Raw genomic sequence first — 14,818 nt, 5'->3', positions numbered from 1 at the left:
AGCCTCGAGAACCATTCCTGATCTACAAGTCATGGTTAGCCTCTAGCAAGACGCCATGACCACCCACGTTGAATTGAGTTAGAGGTGATCTAACCAAGGCAATAACAGCTCGAGTTCTGATCCTTTATCTCACGATATCATGTGTTGAACAAGGGCATGGTTTGAGCCACCCTTCAAGTTCAACCGCTTTCTCGTCTTTGTAAATCGACTACTAAAATAGATGCAACTTCATCTATAGCGTGGCCACGCGTTTTCATAGTCCGACTTCCACGAGGGGGCCCAGCGATATCTCTCCTATTGAGGAGGTGACAAATCCCATATTGCATGTCTATTATCTCCATATGATTTGTGAACGTATCTGATCAACGCCGTTATAATCATCCGGTTAAAGACGACGTTTGACGCAGTCAAGATACGCCACTCCTCATATCAGATACTCTAGACATCTCAGGTCTGAGGATCCAAGAACGAACCGCTGTATGAGATTCAAGTCATGACTCTGTCCATGTGACAATCTCATGCGGGTCAACCAGTCACTCGTTCACAACGAGTACCCATGATTGTGATATGCATCCAATGCATCGATCACACCTCATGCTAGTCTTAATTTATCATTGTTCCCACAATGATAACTGACCAGGGTGTTTAGAATCATTCTATAATGATTCAAGGATACCAAAATATAACAAACATGCCAATCATATAACGGGAATGCAATGCATTCATAAATCAATGAATCAATACAAAGTCAAAATGTCATATCACGGATCATCCTAGAGCATTACAACCAACACTTGAACCCATCAGTACGGGGGGTCATGGTTGGGTACGCTGTTGTCTCCCGTGATTGACCGAGTGCGTCGTGGCGCCATTATGTACGGCACCACGTGGTTGTACTTAGCGAACGACGACTAGTAGAATGTCATTATGTACGGCATTTGTAAAACAGTTTTCTTTTAGAATGATTATCGAAAAGCATTTTTCAGTGTGAAAACCTTAAATAATGAGTCGTTCTTTCCCGTGGATAGAACGTCACTCTGATACCAAAAGTTGTGACACCCGAATCCCGCATCCCGTGAACATGATATGCCACATGGACGAAAACCAATAAAATATAATAAAACCAAAAGTACGGGAATTTAAAATCGTTTTTAAATACAAATACGCAGCGGAATAAAATCATCACACGTTTCTCGAAAACAACACTTGTCCAAACGCACAATTGAACACAACCGTTTCCACAAACCAAAACGTACAAAATAGGATTGTTTATCCGTACATAAATGATGCTTTCACAAAGTTGTCGCCGTCTAAAGTGCGCTACTCGTGCTCCTCAGGATCTGAAAAATTCAACAACGGAGGGCTAAGCAAAAAGCTTAGTGAGCAGCTCGGGTTGAGCCCGGAGAGCCCATTCTCATGGAGAACGGTGCCAACTAATCTCTCAATACAAGAATTTCCTTTTTATCCATTTAAATTAATCCTTTTTAATACATTATCATTATTCCATACATTTTCGATACATGATAGTACTGACTCCAAAGTCGTCAACCGGTACAATCGTGCATCCTTCCCCGTTGGTATCATCCAATACTGACTCCACGTCGTCTACCGGTATTGGATTCAACCCTGCTCATCTGTAATAGTACTGACTCCACATCGTCAACCGACACTATTACAGAGGCAACCACACAGATCCACCAGTACTGACTCCACGCCGTCAACCGGTACTGGCTTCGCACATCATTTCCATAACGGTACTGACTCCACTTTGTCGACCGGTATCGTCACGGAAACGTCCACCCAATTACACCAGTACTGACTCCACATCGTCAACCGGTACTGGTATTACATTTCGGTAATAGTGCTGACTCCAAGTTCGTCAACCGGTACTATTACCGAAACCACACATCCTCCAGTGCTGACTCCAAGTTCGTCAACCGACACTGGTTCCATATCCCACACATCCCCGTACTAGTACTGACTCACGTCGTCAACCGGTACTAAATACGGGTTCCATTACCCATTCAATCACATGCTTTATCATAATTATATATAACCATTATACCCATATTACCCTTTCCGAGTTTTTCTCTAGATTTAATCTTCGTGTTCACTTCGGTTTGCGGATTAATACCTTTCCTTATGTGCAATTCTACCTTTTTCATATTCGTTCGACATGCTCATTTAATCCTAGTTCGTTTGATTACCATTTAACACCATATTACAGTTTGATCCATTTGAATCTATAGTCGGGGTTGCAGCGTGGATCGAACGGTCCAACCATTGTGGGATTTTTCACTATTCATATTGCCTGGACCGTCCGTTCTACGAGGCCAGACCGGGAGGTCCAGCTCCTTCGGACCGTCCCTTCTACGTGGTCCAGACCGGGCGGTCCATCTCCTTCGGACCGTCCGTTCTCCCTTGTTTCTCAGACCGGGCGGTCTACATCTTGCTGGAACGGTCGACCCAGATTATCTACATGTTCGTTCTGTCTTGTCCCAGACCGGACGGTCTACACATGGAGACCGGGCGGTCTGGGACCCAGGACTTCATCTTCCTCGCGAGATTCAGTCCGATCTTTCGCCATTTTTGGCCAAATTCTGATCCGATTTCAATTCTAATCGTTACCCACTAAATATTTAACATTCCTAGGTGTTCAACTCTTGCAGAATCACTAGTCTACACCATAAATCATGAAAATAGAATCTCACAAACATAATCCAAACCACTCACCTCGGATTTCTGTGAGTTGTGTTTTCCTCTGAGCTTGTGCGAGTTCTACAGGTCTTCTTATCCTCCGAAACTTTCTGGAAACCTCCTTGGGGTGTCCCTCTTCGATTTCCCGAGCTCGCTTTGCCTCAGTTCTTCCTCAATCTCTCTCCCTTTCTCCTTTTTTTCGAAAATCCTTTTTTTCAATCGAGATGGTTTTCTTCGTCTGATTGGAGCCGATTTATCAGCCGTTTCAGAGACCAAATCGACCAAAACGCGGCCTGGAGGCCAGTCTATGTCTAGCACTACACGGGAGTGGCGGCTGGTGGCGTGTGGGGACAGATTGCCGCGCAATAATCGCGGCCAAAAGGTGGAAGAAAGTCAGAAATTTCGGTCACTTTTTCCGCAATTTCAGACCGTTCGTTCTAATGATGGTCCGTCCGTTCTGTAACATGCAGAACGTCCGGTCTGCATCCTGGTCCGTCTGGTCTGGACCGATTTTTCGTCTTTTTCTCCGTTTTTCGATAGACCGGTCGGTCTACCTCTGGACCGATCGGTCTAGACTCTATTTCCTTTGTTTTTTCGACAGTTTCGACGCGTTTGAGTCCCGTTGATCCCTTGGTTCGATTCTTTTGTCAATCACCTTATATTTTAGACTTGTTTTACCCTATTTTATTCTCGAAGTTAATTTAAATAATTTATTCGGGAATCGGGGTATTACAATCCATCACGCCTCATGTTAGTCTTAATTCATCATTGCTCCCACAATGACAAGCGACTAAGAAATTTAGGATCGTTCATAAAGATCCATGGATATCATTATTTATCAAATATGAAAAATAAATAATGAACAAATAATGCATTCATCCAATAAATACATCGTATCATACATAGTTCTCATATCGTATGATCATCCTAGAGCATCACATCTATCAGTTAATTCGATGAAAATGGGTATGATTAGAAAGAGGAAGTTGCAATGAACACATAGAAACAAACAAAACTCGATTTGGTGAAGAAATAAGTAAGATATGAAAGTTTGAAAATCAGAGAAAACTGTAAATTTCAGAGAAGAACACGAGCATGTTCTAAGTCCGAGACTTTCGAGTCATTACCCACAAAATAGTGAATAAATTGATGGCTACAATCAAAAGAGGACATTTCAATGAGCATTTAGAAACAAACGACACTCAATTTGGACAAGAAATGAGCAAGTTATGAACCAACAAAGTCGAACCGAAAACAACAACAATAACATGGCCTCATTCCCAAGTTCATTTGGGGTCAGCCGCATGAAGTCGAACCGAAAAACTGAAAAAAAATCGCGAAATCCAGATCTTTCATAGCCAAGACCGATTGGTCTAGGCCCTCTAGACCGACCGATCTAGGCCTAGACCGAAAGGTCTAGCCCTGAAAATGCCAGAAACGTCCGAAAATGCCCAGACCGACCGGTCCAGACCCCGGAAAGGCCTAGACCGACCGGTCTAGACTAGAAAAGTGATGAAATTGAGCCAAAAAGGTCTTGAGATGAAATATAAGCCTTGGGTCGACCAAGCTATGTGAAAAACGAGCCGGAACAATGACCAAGCTATGTGAATGCGTGAGGCGCATTGTTGTCGTGAGATGCGACGGCCAACGTCATGAGATGTGACGGGCGTGAGAGGCGCTCCTAGTCATGCGAAGTGACTAGGGTTTACGGCTAACCCTATGGTGCGAAGCCATACAGGACTTGATTGTTGCGCGAAGCAACGACCAACGTCATGAAATGTGACGGGCGTGAGAGGCGCTCCTAGTCATGCGAAGTGACTAGGGTTTACGGCTAACCCTATGGTGTGAAGCCATACGGGATTTGATTGTTGCGCGAAGCAACGCCCAATGTCATGAGATGTGACGGGCGTGAGAGGCGCTCCTAGTCATGCGATGTGACTAGGGTTTACGGCTGATTCTATGGTGCGAAGCCATACATACTTGATTGTCGTGAGATGCGACGGCCAACGTCATGAGATGTGACGGGCGTGAGAGGAGCTCCTGGTCATGAGAAGTGACCAGGGTTTACGGCTAGCTCGATAGTGTGACGGGAATTGATACGATGATGTTTTTATATGATATAAATATATGTTTAATATTGAATAATTATATTTTTTGTTTTATCGTTTTAATACCGTTCTCGCTGGGAACGAGTTTACCGGATCCCACCCGGATCATTCACTAAGTAGTTGTGCTTAGCCCTCGTAGTTTCACCTTTTTCAGATCGCAAGGAGCACGTATAGGACGTTTGGGGTGACGAATACTTCGAAAAGACAACATCATGTACGGGGTTTTTCTTATTTGTACGAGTTGAACTATGGAATACGATTCCTATGTTTGTATGGTTGTAGCTTTTCAATTCAGACATGTGTGGTTTAAGACTTAACCGTTGTTTAATTCCGCTGTGTATTTCATATTTAAAAAGTTTTAAAAATTCTCGTATTGTGGTTTTGTAATATTTACTACTTTTAGTCCATGTGATACATCCTGTGACGGGAAAGAACGTCCCACTACCTTAAGATTTTTAAAATGAAAATGTTTTCGAAAACCATGTTCGAAGAAAATCTTTTTGCAAAGAACCGTACATACGATGTGTTGTCTGAGGTCACCGCTAATGCTACCTTAACCTTGGTGTAGTGAAATGGCGCCACGACGTGCTCAGTCTACGGGGAGACAACAATGTCCCCAACCATGCTCCTCAGGCTGCGGAGTTTAGAGAATTTCAGGAGGAAATACGTAATGAATTCCGTGCATTCCAGGAGACCATGATACAAACCTTGATGGCACATCTCCCACCTCCACCCCCAGCGCGAGGTCCGGAACCTAGGGGGAGGACCTGCCTCCGCCGCCACCTATACCAACAGCGGTAGGGGACTATCTACCCATTGATCGGGAGTTACGGGCCATGCACACTCCCAAGTTTGGAGGATCGCTGGATCCCGAGGCTGCAGAAGAATGGATGACGTGCATCACACGAGACCTGGAATATGTTCAGTGTCCCCTACGTTATCGAGCGCTACTAGCGAGCCATCACTTGTCCGGGCAAGCTCGAAATTGGTGGGAAAAGGTGGTACAGGAGATGTCGGACGGACATCGCTTCACCTGGGAAGAATTCAAGGAGGAATTTGAGAGGAAATATTACCGCTGACAGAATCAGGAACGTCATCTCTCTGAGTTCATTGCAACAAGGGAGCATGATTGTGAGAGATTACGAAGCTGAATTCGTACACATGCTTAAGCATTTGACGCATTTGGTGCCCCTAGAGAGCCAGAAGATCACTAAGTTTGTCGTAGGACTACGACCCTCACTCCGCTGGAGAGTCGCACTCCACGAGTTTCGAACCCTGAGCCATTGCATTGATCAGCTGGAGAAGGCAGAGGAAGCCGAGAAGGAGGAGAGAGCCAGCAGGGCCCACGACCGAAGTCCTCCCAGACGCCACCCCTATACGCGTTCGTCAGGGAAGACTGGTCAGACTGGCCAGAGCAGCCGGGTACAAGACAAGGGTAAGGTGCCAGTCACCCAGGCTTTACCTCCACCACCTCGGCGAGCACCACCTATCTGCTATCGGTGCCAGCAGCCAGGGCACTTTGCGGCATATTGTACGGTGAGACCCGCAGAGCTGCAAGCGCAAGCGGCTAGGCCACCACCCCCACTGACCTACGGCTAGATCTGGAGTGGCCCTTAGGGTTTATGCCCTAGAAGCGGAGCACGAGATTCATGAAGCGGAGTGTAACGACCCGAGGTCGCTACAGAATGATAGAGCTGTCCCCACACACCAACACGGGACCTTTTAGCGTGTTTTGTCCTCACTCACACAAATCACGGAAAGTACTTCCCAAGAGGTCACCCATCCTGAGACTACTCCAAAGTCAGCACGCTTAACTTTGGAGTTCTCTCGAGATGGGCAACCGAAAAGGTAGATGCATCTTATTGCTATGAGTAGCTTAATTAATTCCTTTAAGTTATCTTAGACTGTGTAGTCCCATACCTACACAGCCCTCAGATCCCTCTCATTCTGGTGCGTTGATAACATGATTTTCTCATCTATTTCAAAGCCCATTGTGTGGCACTTTCGCATCAGTTTTGTGCGTTGTTAGATATTTAGAATCATTTTAGCACTGGGTTTTGCTTCTTCTGCTTTCTCTGGTGATTGAACAGGTAATGGACGCATTATGGACGAGCATAATCGAGGACTTCGGAGCATATTGGACCGGAACAGAACGATTAAGGCATTTCCAGCTTGAGTTGCATTAGAACACGACCGTTCGAGTTTAAACACGGTCGTGCAAAGGGAAGGAAACGAAGATATTCTTACAGACAATTGACACGGACCGTGTCGAGTCAAATACGGCTGTGTCGAGCCGCAACTCGCCCGTGTCCAGCCCGTGCAGAAGCGCATAAGTTTTGATCAGACAATTGACACGGGCCGTGTTCTACCTCAACACAGCCGTGTTACGTTTCGAGAAAACTTCCTATTTTTGCATTCGAACTTCCATTTTCAGAATGGAAAGAAGCCTAGCCGCCAAAGAAATAAATAGAAGACGTCTTGGGCTTCAGAAATGATCGAGAGATCACAGCAGAAGCCAGAGAACTCGAGAGAGAATCAAGACGGAGTTTTCCGGGAGCAGAGATTGAAGAATCGTCGTCGAGAGATCGCTGCGAGTCTTCTTTATCTGTTTCTATGTTTCTTCTTATTGATTTGAACTCGTTTGTTGTTATGGGTTGCGAGTAGTCGTTTCACTGTAGCTAGGGATTTAACCTTGTAGGGATTTGTTTGGTTTTTATTTTTCAAGACTACGTTATCGATACTCGGCGGTTTAATTGAATTGAGTTTATTGCTTTTGATCTTCTTGGCCAGTTGATTGATTGATTTTAGATTCTGATTGACAACGAGAGTTGGAATTAGATTCGGAACGAATTCATTAAATGAATTGATTAAGACTATTGAGAGATAGGTTAATCGGTTTAGGAACTGTGATAATGATCGTTAATGCATTTGATATTTTAATCTATTAGGTTGAGAGATCGATAGGTTAAATTATTGGATAGTGGATTTAGGACTTGAGAGAGCCAAATCTGATATTAGAACTTGAGATCCCCGATTAGAGTTTGATATTCGTGGATTCTCCATCCTTAGAAACAATCCGTGCGTGTTAAGGTTATCCCGGAGCTACGGTGGTTTAGTTATCTGAATTTACTTAGTTCGTTTATTGATTTATTTTTGCTATTCACATATTTCATCTGTTATTTCCTGATCTAATTCTTAGTCGAGTCTTGTTCTTAGTGTTAACTATTCCCTGTGTTCGACCCTGGTACTACAGTTATTCCGTATCCTTGCGGTATTCGTTGTATCTAGGTTTTTATTACTTGAGCTTATTTATACGCCTAGATTTGGTTATCAAGTTTTTGGCGCCGTTGTCGGGGAATAGTTTAGCGCTAGGATAGAGATTCCTTTGAATCTAGATCCTCTCTCGTTACTTTTATCTCGTTCCTGATCTATTCTAGTTCGTTGTCCTATTTTTCTGGTGTATAGGTTTCCCGGTGTATGACCAGGAGTTATGGGCCTGACAACCTAGTCCCTTTTGATCCAGAAATCGAGAAATCTGCCAAACGCATTCGGAAGAAGAAGAAACAACAGAAGAAGATGGAGGAATGTGCTTTAGCTGTCGAGAATGACAATAACACTTATGGGGCATATCTTCAGCCTAAGTACACTCAACAGCTCTCATGCATTCGTCGGCCCGATATCGCAATAAATTTGAATTCCAGCCGGCATTCATCAGTATGCTCAGCTCATCAGCATTTAGGGGCAGACCTAATGAAGATCCAATCCCCCATCTGACTCGATTCAAACTGCTATGCCAGTCTGTGAAGACGGTTCAAGGAGTCACCGATGAGTCACTTATGCTGATGGTTTTTCCATTCTCTCTAATGGACACTGCATTAGAATGGCTCTACACACTGCCGCCAGATTCCATTTTCTCTTGGGATCAGATGCAAGAGAAGTTCATGCAGCGATTCTTCCCTACTAGCAAAACCCAGCTCGCGAAGCAACAGATCAACTCTTTTATGCAGGAACCTGATGAATCTTTGCGCGAGACTTGGGATCGTTTTCTTGGCTATCAACGCCTCTGCCCTCATCACGGTTTGGACAAGAGGTACCTTATCTCCACTTTCTTGCAGGGTCTAAAGGAAGATACTCGAGTCCTCATTCGAGTTGCCTGTGGAGGAAGCCTCAATGAGAAGTCTTTTGACTTCATCGAACAACAAATCACTAAGATGGCTAACGAGTGTGCTCCTTCCCACGAATTCGTCAGAAATATTGGCTTTAAAGACAACCGTACAGGTAAGGAAAATCCATCTGAAATACATGCTTTACGTGCAAAGCTTGCCAAACTTAGAATGCAGGTAGAAAACGCCCATCAAATCACTGATCTGGACGCACCACGAGACGAGTACGTGCATGAGGATGTCAGCTACGTCGCCAACAATCCGTACTCGAACACGTACAACTCAGGTTGGAGGAATCACCCAAGGAGACATATATCTAGTGGGCTATTTTAAGATTTTTTTGATCCGTTTGAAAATTTCCACTTTGTGCTAGAGTTTTTCTGGTCTAATATTTGGGTATTGTTAAAAATTTAGGTTAAGGGGAAAAGGGAGCGCTCAGTGGATTCTTTTTCTGAACGAGCGAAACAAGAACGAAACAGAAGGCGCCGACTTCAAAGAGATGATCCAACTGTCCTGTGAGTATAATACACACATACACACACATTCCACTTATCTTGTCATATGTCTGGTGGGTATCTCCTCTCTTTAAGAAGAATACCTAAAACCACACAGTAATTTTTGTCTTGAAAACATGTTGAACAAGGTTGAGGGGTTGTGGACTGAAAAAAATGCGCAAAATCAGGGCAACCTTAAATGAAGCAAAGAGAATTAGAGAAAAGGTTGCTACTACAGCTCAGAAAGAAGACAACTCTGGTGAATCTGAGGTAATCATTGATGTACACTGTTCAAGTTTACTAGTTTTGTCAGTCTACCACTACCACGCATACGTAGATCTTACACCAGGTTAAGGTTTTGTTTTTACATTGGGTTAGTCGTGCCTGGCAGTGAGGGTAAGAAGTAAGTAATATTCATCGTAGATTATTCTTCTCTGCCTATTGTTACTCCGTTCCTTTGCTTCGCTTACCTCTTGTTTTCTCTGTTTCTGTATTCCTCTAAATTTCTTGTGGTCTCTTATATTGACCGAGTTATGATGGATACTTTTGTTTCCAGGAAGAAGCTATAAGGGATGATGAATATCACCACCTCCTCGTGGATGTAATTTCTCAGGCCCTTCTGTATTATTTTATCGAATGTGTAGAATTGCTTGTCCAGTAAGCTTTTCTTGCTTTCAAATTTCCTTGTTCAAAGGGCAGAATCATGTTGTTTATGTTTGGTTATGAAACCCTAAGTTGTATGTTGCAGTTGTGCAAGGCATTGACATTGTTGCAGAAGTACTGGAAAGCTCTTGAGATAGTTAATTTGGCTCGGAGATTGGATGCAAAAATGCTGCCGGTTGACAAGAAGAAGGAGCTTCAGTCGCTTGGAGCTCGTAACTTCTTAACTCAAACCCTCAGTTTATATCTTCTGAAGATCTGGATATTTATCATCGTGTAGTTCTATGTTCCCCATGCAAAGCCTTTATAGTTCTTTAATTTGCTCACTATACACTGATAATTGTCGTGTAGAGGCTTTTGCTTTTGCATACTGAAAGATTAGGGTTTTTTTTTTTGGGGTTAACAGAAATATCATGCGACACTTTGGACCCAAAGAAGTGGTTTGACTGTGTGAGATCTGTTATTCAGCAGCATCCACATCGTTTGGATGCTTGGAACTGCTACTTCAGAGTGATTTCAAGGTAATACAAGGCAGATTTACTCGGAAAATCTTGAGATTAAAAGTTATGAAACGGGTTTTTGTGGGTGGCGTGAAAAGACTGACAAATATCTCATTACGGTTGGAAATCCACAGACTCGGTAAACGAATTTCCACGGAAGCTAAGTTCATGCATCACTTGCGATCCAAGCACAGAGACTGTGTGCCGCCAATTCTCATTGCGGGTCACCACTTTATTGTTACCAGCCGACATCAAGATGCCGCCAGAGAATACCTCGAAGCATATAAATTGTTGCCCGAGAACCCTTTGATTAACCTATGTGTCGGTAAGTTTATTTCTTTTCTTTTCTCGTTATTCATTACCAGAAAACATGCAGAAAAGTTCATCATCCTCTCTTTTCCACTGTCTTTCAGGGACTTCCTTGATCAATTTAGCGCTTGGGTTTAGACTCCAGAACAAGTATCAGTGCCTCGCTCAAGGGTTCGCATTTCTCTACAATAATCTCAGGATTTGCAACAGCAGTCAGGTAGTCTTTAGATCTCACTTGTGAAATTCATGGTGTTTTCGTTAGCTGTGGGCACATCTCGGTTATCGGCTCGGTTTTCAAAAGCCTATATTTTTTTGGTTCTTATATTAGATTCTGTTCGTTTTCGGTTCAGGTTTAGTTTTCTCTGACAAAAATGCTCATGTTCCACAGAAATTTTCGGTTTTCGATTCGGGTCTGAACTTTTCGGTATAAGAAAATAGAAATCTATATCGATATGGTTTCTATATTAGATCCGTTTGGTCTCATTTGTTAGTGATAAAAATACTCATTTTTCAAAGATTTGTTTTTTAGCATTTACAAAAATCATAACCGTTAAATTTTTGTATCGAATTCGGTTTCGATTGGTTCGGTTTATGCATAACGAAATGCATTTTATGCAGGAGGCGTTGTATAACATAGCTCGTGCGTATCACCACGTAGGGTTAGTAACTCTGGCAGCGCCGTACTACGAGAAGGTGCTCGAAATCCACGAGAAGGAATACCCAACACCAAAACTCCCGAACGAGGATCCGAATGTCGCCGAAGAGCGTAAGCTTGTCAACTGCGACCTCCGCAGAGAAGCGGCACACAATCTGCATCTGATCTACAAGAACAGCGGGGCGTTCGACCTCGCAAGGCAGGTCTTGAAGGATCACTGCACGTTCTCAAGTATTAAGGTTATTATTATGCTCCTAGTATTGTACAAAAAACTTGCAATGTGTATATATACTAAAGATGCATGTGCGAATCTGAATCAAAGCGGTCCTGTAAAATTTTTTAAAATTAATATCAATAACCATTTGTTATATGCCAATAAAAACAAGAGGGTCGTGACAAAATGTGCCAAAACAATGTATATAGGTTGAACTTTTTTTTTCCCCAATACTACCCAAATATCCTTTAAAGTTACTTTTGGTCATCGTAAAAGATTTAGACTGTAAAAAATGAAAGAAAAAGTTACACGTTTAATTCTCTTCTTCGTTTCGTCAAATCTAGGTTTACAATTAACTCAAGAGCTCGACCAATTAATTTTTTCTTCGTTCCGACAAATACTCTCAGAAAAAACAGGGTGTCTAAAAAAACTCCAGATTTGATCGTACGAATCTGCCGGTAAAATTTATGGGTTTGGGCTTAAGAAATTAAGGCATGTTTGTCTAACCCGACCCGAAAATTTACGGATCAAAAACGGGGTAAAGATAAGCTGCGATCTTGTACCACGTGATAAGTCACGTGTTAAATTTCGACTGCTTATGTGGCACTAAAATAACGTGTAAGATGTCAAGTAACGGAGTTTACCGTCAACATTGGTCAATATTTAATCTAACACTGGCAAATTTAAAATTTTTACCGTCAACATCGGGTCCGGATTCTGATCAATCAGCTCCTAGGGTTTCTGGTAATTCAGATCGGGAGGGGGGAAAGGTGCAACATTTCGCGGCGAAGATGGAGGGATGGGATCCGAGCACGAAGTCGACGCTGACGCAGATCCCGCTCCTGACGACGAAGGCGGGTCCTAGAGATGGACAGGCATGGACGCAGAGGCTGAAGGAGGAGTACAAATCTCTGATCGCGTACACGCAGATGAACAAGTCCAACGACAACGACTGGTTCCGCATCTCCGCCGCGAATCCAGAGGGGACTCGTTGGACGGGCAAGTGTTGGTACGTCCACAACCTCCTCAAGTACGAATTCGATCTCCAGTTCGATATTCCGGTGACTTATCCGGCGACTGCTCCGGAGCTTGAATTGCCGGAGATTGACGGCAAGACCCAGAAGGTAAGATTGGGTTCTTCGATCGGTTTGTGCTTCCTTTTTTTTTTCGGAAGAGATTATGATTTTGTGATTTGGTTTTGTTGGTGAATTAGTTTTTGGCTAATTGGTTTGTGTTTTTTGTTTGCATGTAGATGTATAGAGGCGGGAAGATTTGCTTGACTGTGCATTTCAAGCCTCTGTGGGCCAAAAACTGGTAATTCTCAATGTCTTCTTCCTTATGATATATCTGTTGCATTCCCATTGAATAGAAGCAATTAGCATTCATGGATCAGATTCGTCGAATTGTCAGATGGTTTTGCTGGTGAATTTGCTCTGTGTCAGCTGTAATCTGTTATGGCAGTGTTACTGTAAGGGGGAACCAATGTAACATTTAAGAACCATGGTTGATTCGGTTAAGATGAAATGTGAATTGTGAGGAATCTGTGGTTATTCAGGTAAATGATGAGAATATGAAACTCTGTGCCACATTTTCTGTGGAATTTCATGATCTACAAACTGAAATTACTGAGTGTAAACTTGGGTACTAAGGTGGTTGTACAAAGAACAAATCGGGATTAAGTTGTTTAAGGCAGAGGTTCGAGTGACAACGTTTGATCCATCACTCTTACATGCATTTTCTTCCCAAGTATTAGCAGTTGTTTGTATTCTCGGTTCTGATAAGTAAATCCTCTTTTGCAGTCCTCGATTTGGAATAGCACACGCTCTTTGTTTGGGACTCGCACCATGGCTTGCCGCTGAGATTCCAATTCTCGTCGAATCTGGTATGATTAAGCACAAAGATGATGCCACGTCATCCGTCGAGTCTTAGTCTATTTGAGATTTTCCTTGCACCTCATACATGTTTTTCAGTTAAAACTGTTGAAAGGTAAATTATGCATTTCACTGGATGTTTCTTGAGATGGGCTCATCCAACTTTACAAATAAATATAAGATATACTGTCAGCAATAAGTGGGTACGGTAATAGAAATTTCTTATGCCAAAACATGAACTTCTGTTTCTGTAGCTGCATTGCATGTTCAAAGCATATATCTTTACCTCTCCTGCAAATGTGGCTGTGAGATTTCTTGTGTGGGTCATCTATTTTGAAGTTTCCATGGAATCTGGTAAGCTTTTTCGATATCTCTGATCGATAAACTGTCCTCGGGTATCATCTCCGCCAAACAGTAATCTTTGGCGGCCTTGTAAGCCATGGTAACCTCGAAATCCTTCCCGAAAAGGCCATCCTCTTCGGTAAGGCTACTACTTTCCTGGCATGAACCACGATGTTTTCGAAACGAGCATTTTTTAGACCGAGAACATCTGATTGGGGGGGAACATCTCCAAGCGTTGTGGTGATTTGAAGATCGAAGACTTTGTTCGGCTTTGACATATTAACTTGCATGTCCGGTAGTTATTGATGTGGTTATTGATGTCGATATCCTCAATGACTTAATAGTCTCTGATTTGTCTGAACTGTGATACTACATGTCAGTTTGGTTTCTTGGGTAGGGTGGAACCCGAGCTTTTCGGGCTCCTTCGGAGCATAACGTTGGGTATGAGTTGTCCAAATATGTGCTGGATGCTCCACATGCTCGGGCACCCACGGTTTAATGGACTGACAAGAGCGAGGGCGTAAGGCCACGATGCTAAAGAGAGGCGAACCAAGAGGTAGATGAGGGCGAGACGAGGAAATAGATAGGTGAAAGAGATGTATCCGAGGAGCGAGCGTTGAGGTTGGAGACGAAACGTTGGAAGGCAAGAGCGAATCTTAACCCTAGTTGAGCTCCGCGGTCGATGCTTATTGGTATGGGTTTTCCCCGTCGACGCGGCGACCCCGAACCCAAACCTGAAAGTCGAGATTTTTTTTTTACACTGAAAGTCGAGGTTTCCAATCACTAAACTGATTTATCACGTGGA

The 14,818-nt window shown here is 43.2% G+C and overlaps 1 protein-coding gene across 1 annotated transcript; it reads left to right on the top strand.

Moving 5' to 3' along the window:
• Positions 1 to 12,489: 12,489 nt before the first annotated feature.
• On the top strand, positions 12,490 to 13,961 carry LOC104800327 (ubiquitin-fold modifier-conjugating enzyme 1). Its single transcript, XM_010523125.2, has 3 exons — positions 12,490 to 12,924; positions 13,053 to 13,114; positions 13,600 to 13,961. Exons 1-3 carry the CDS (start codon positions 12,592 to 12,594, stop codon positions 13,727 to 13,729), a joined length of 525 nt encoding a protein of 174 aa, XP_010521427.1. The 5' UTR covers positions 12,490 to 12,591; the 3' UTR covers positions 13,730 to 13,961.
• Positions 13,962 to 14,818: the final 857 nt, after the last annotated feature.

Source organism: Tarenaya hassleriana, unplaced genomic scaffold (genome assembly GCF_000463585.1).
Source record: "Tarenaya hassleriana unplaced genomic scaffold, ASM46358v1 Cleome67, whole genome shotgun sequence".
Classification (NCBI taxonomy): domain Eukaryota; kingdom Viridiplantae; phylum Streptophyta; class Magnoliopsida; order Brassicales; family Cleomaceae; genus Tarenaya; species Tarenaya hassleriana.
This window is presented reverse-complemented; position numbering and strand designations above follow the sequence as displayed.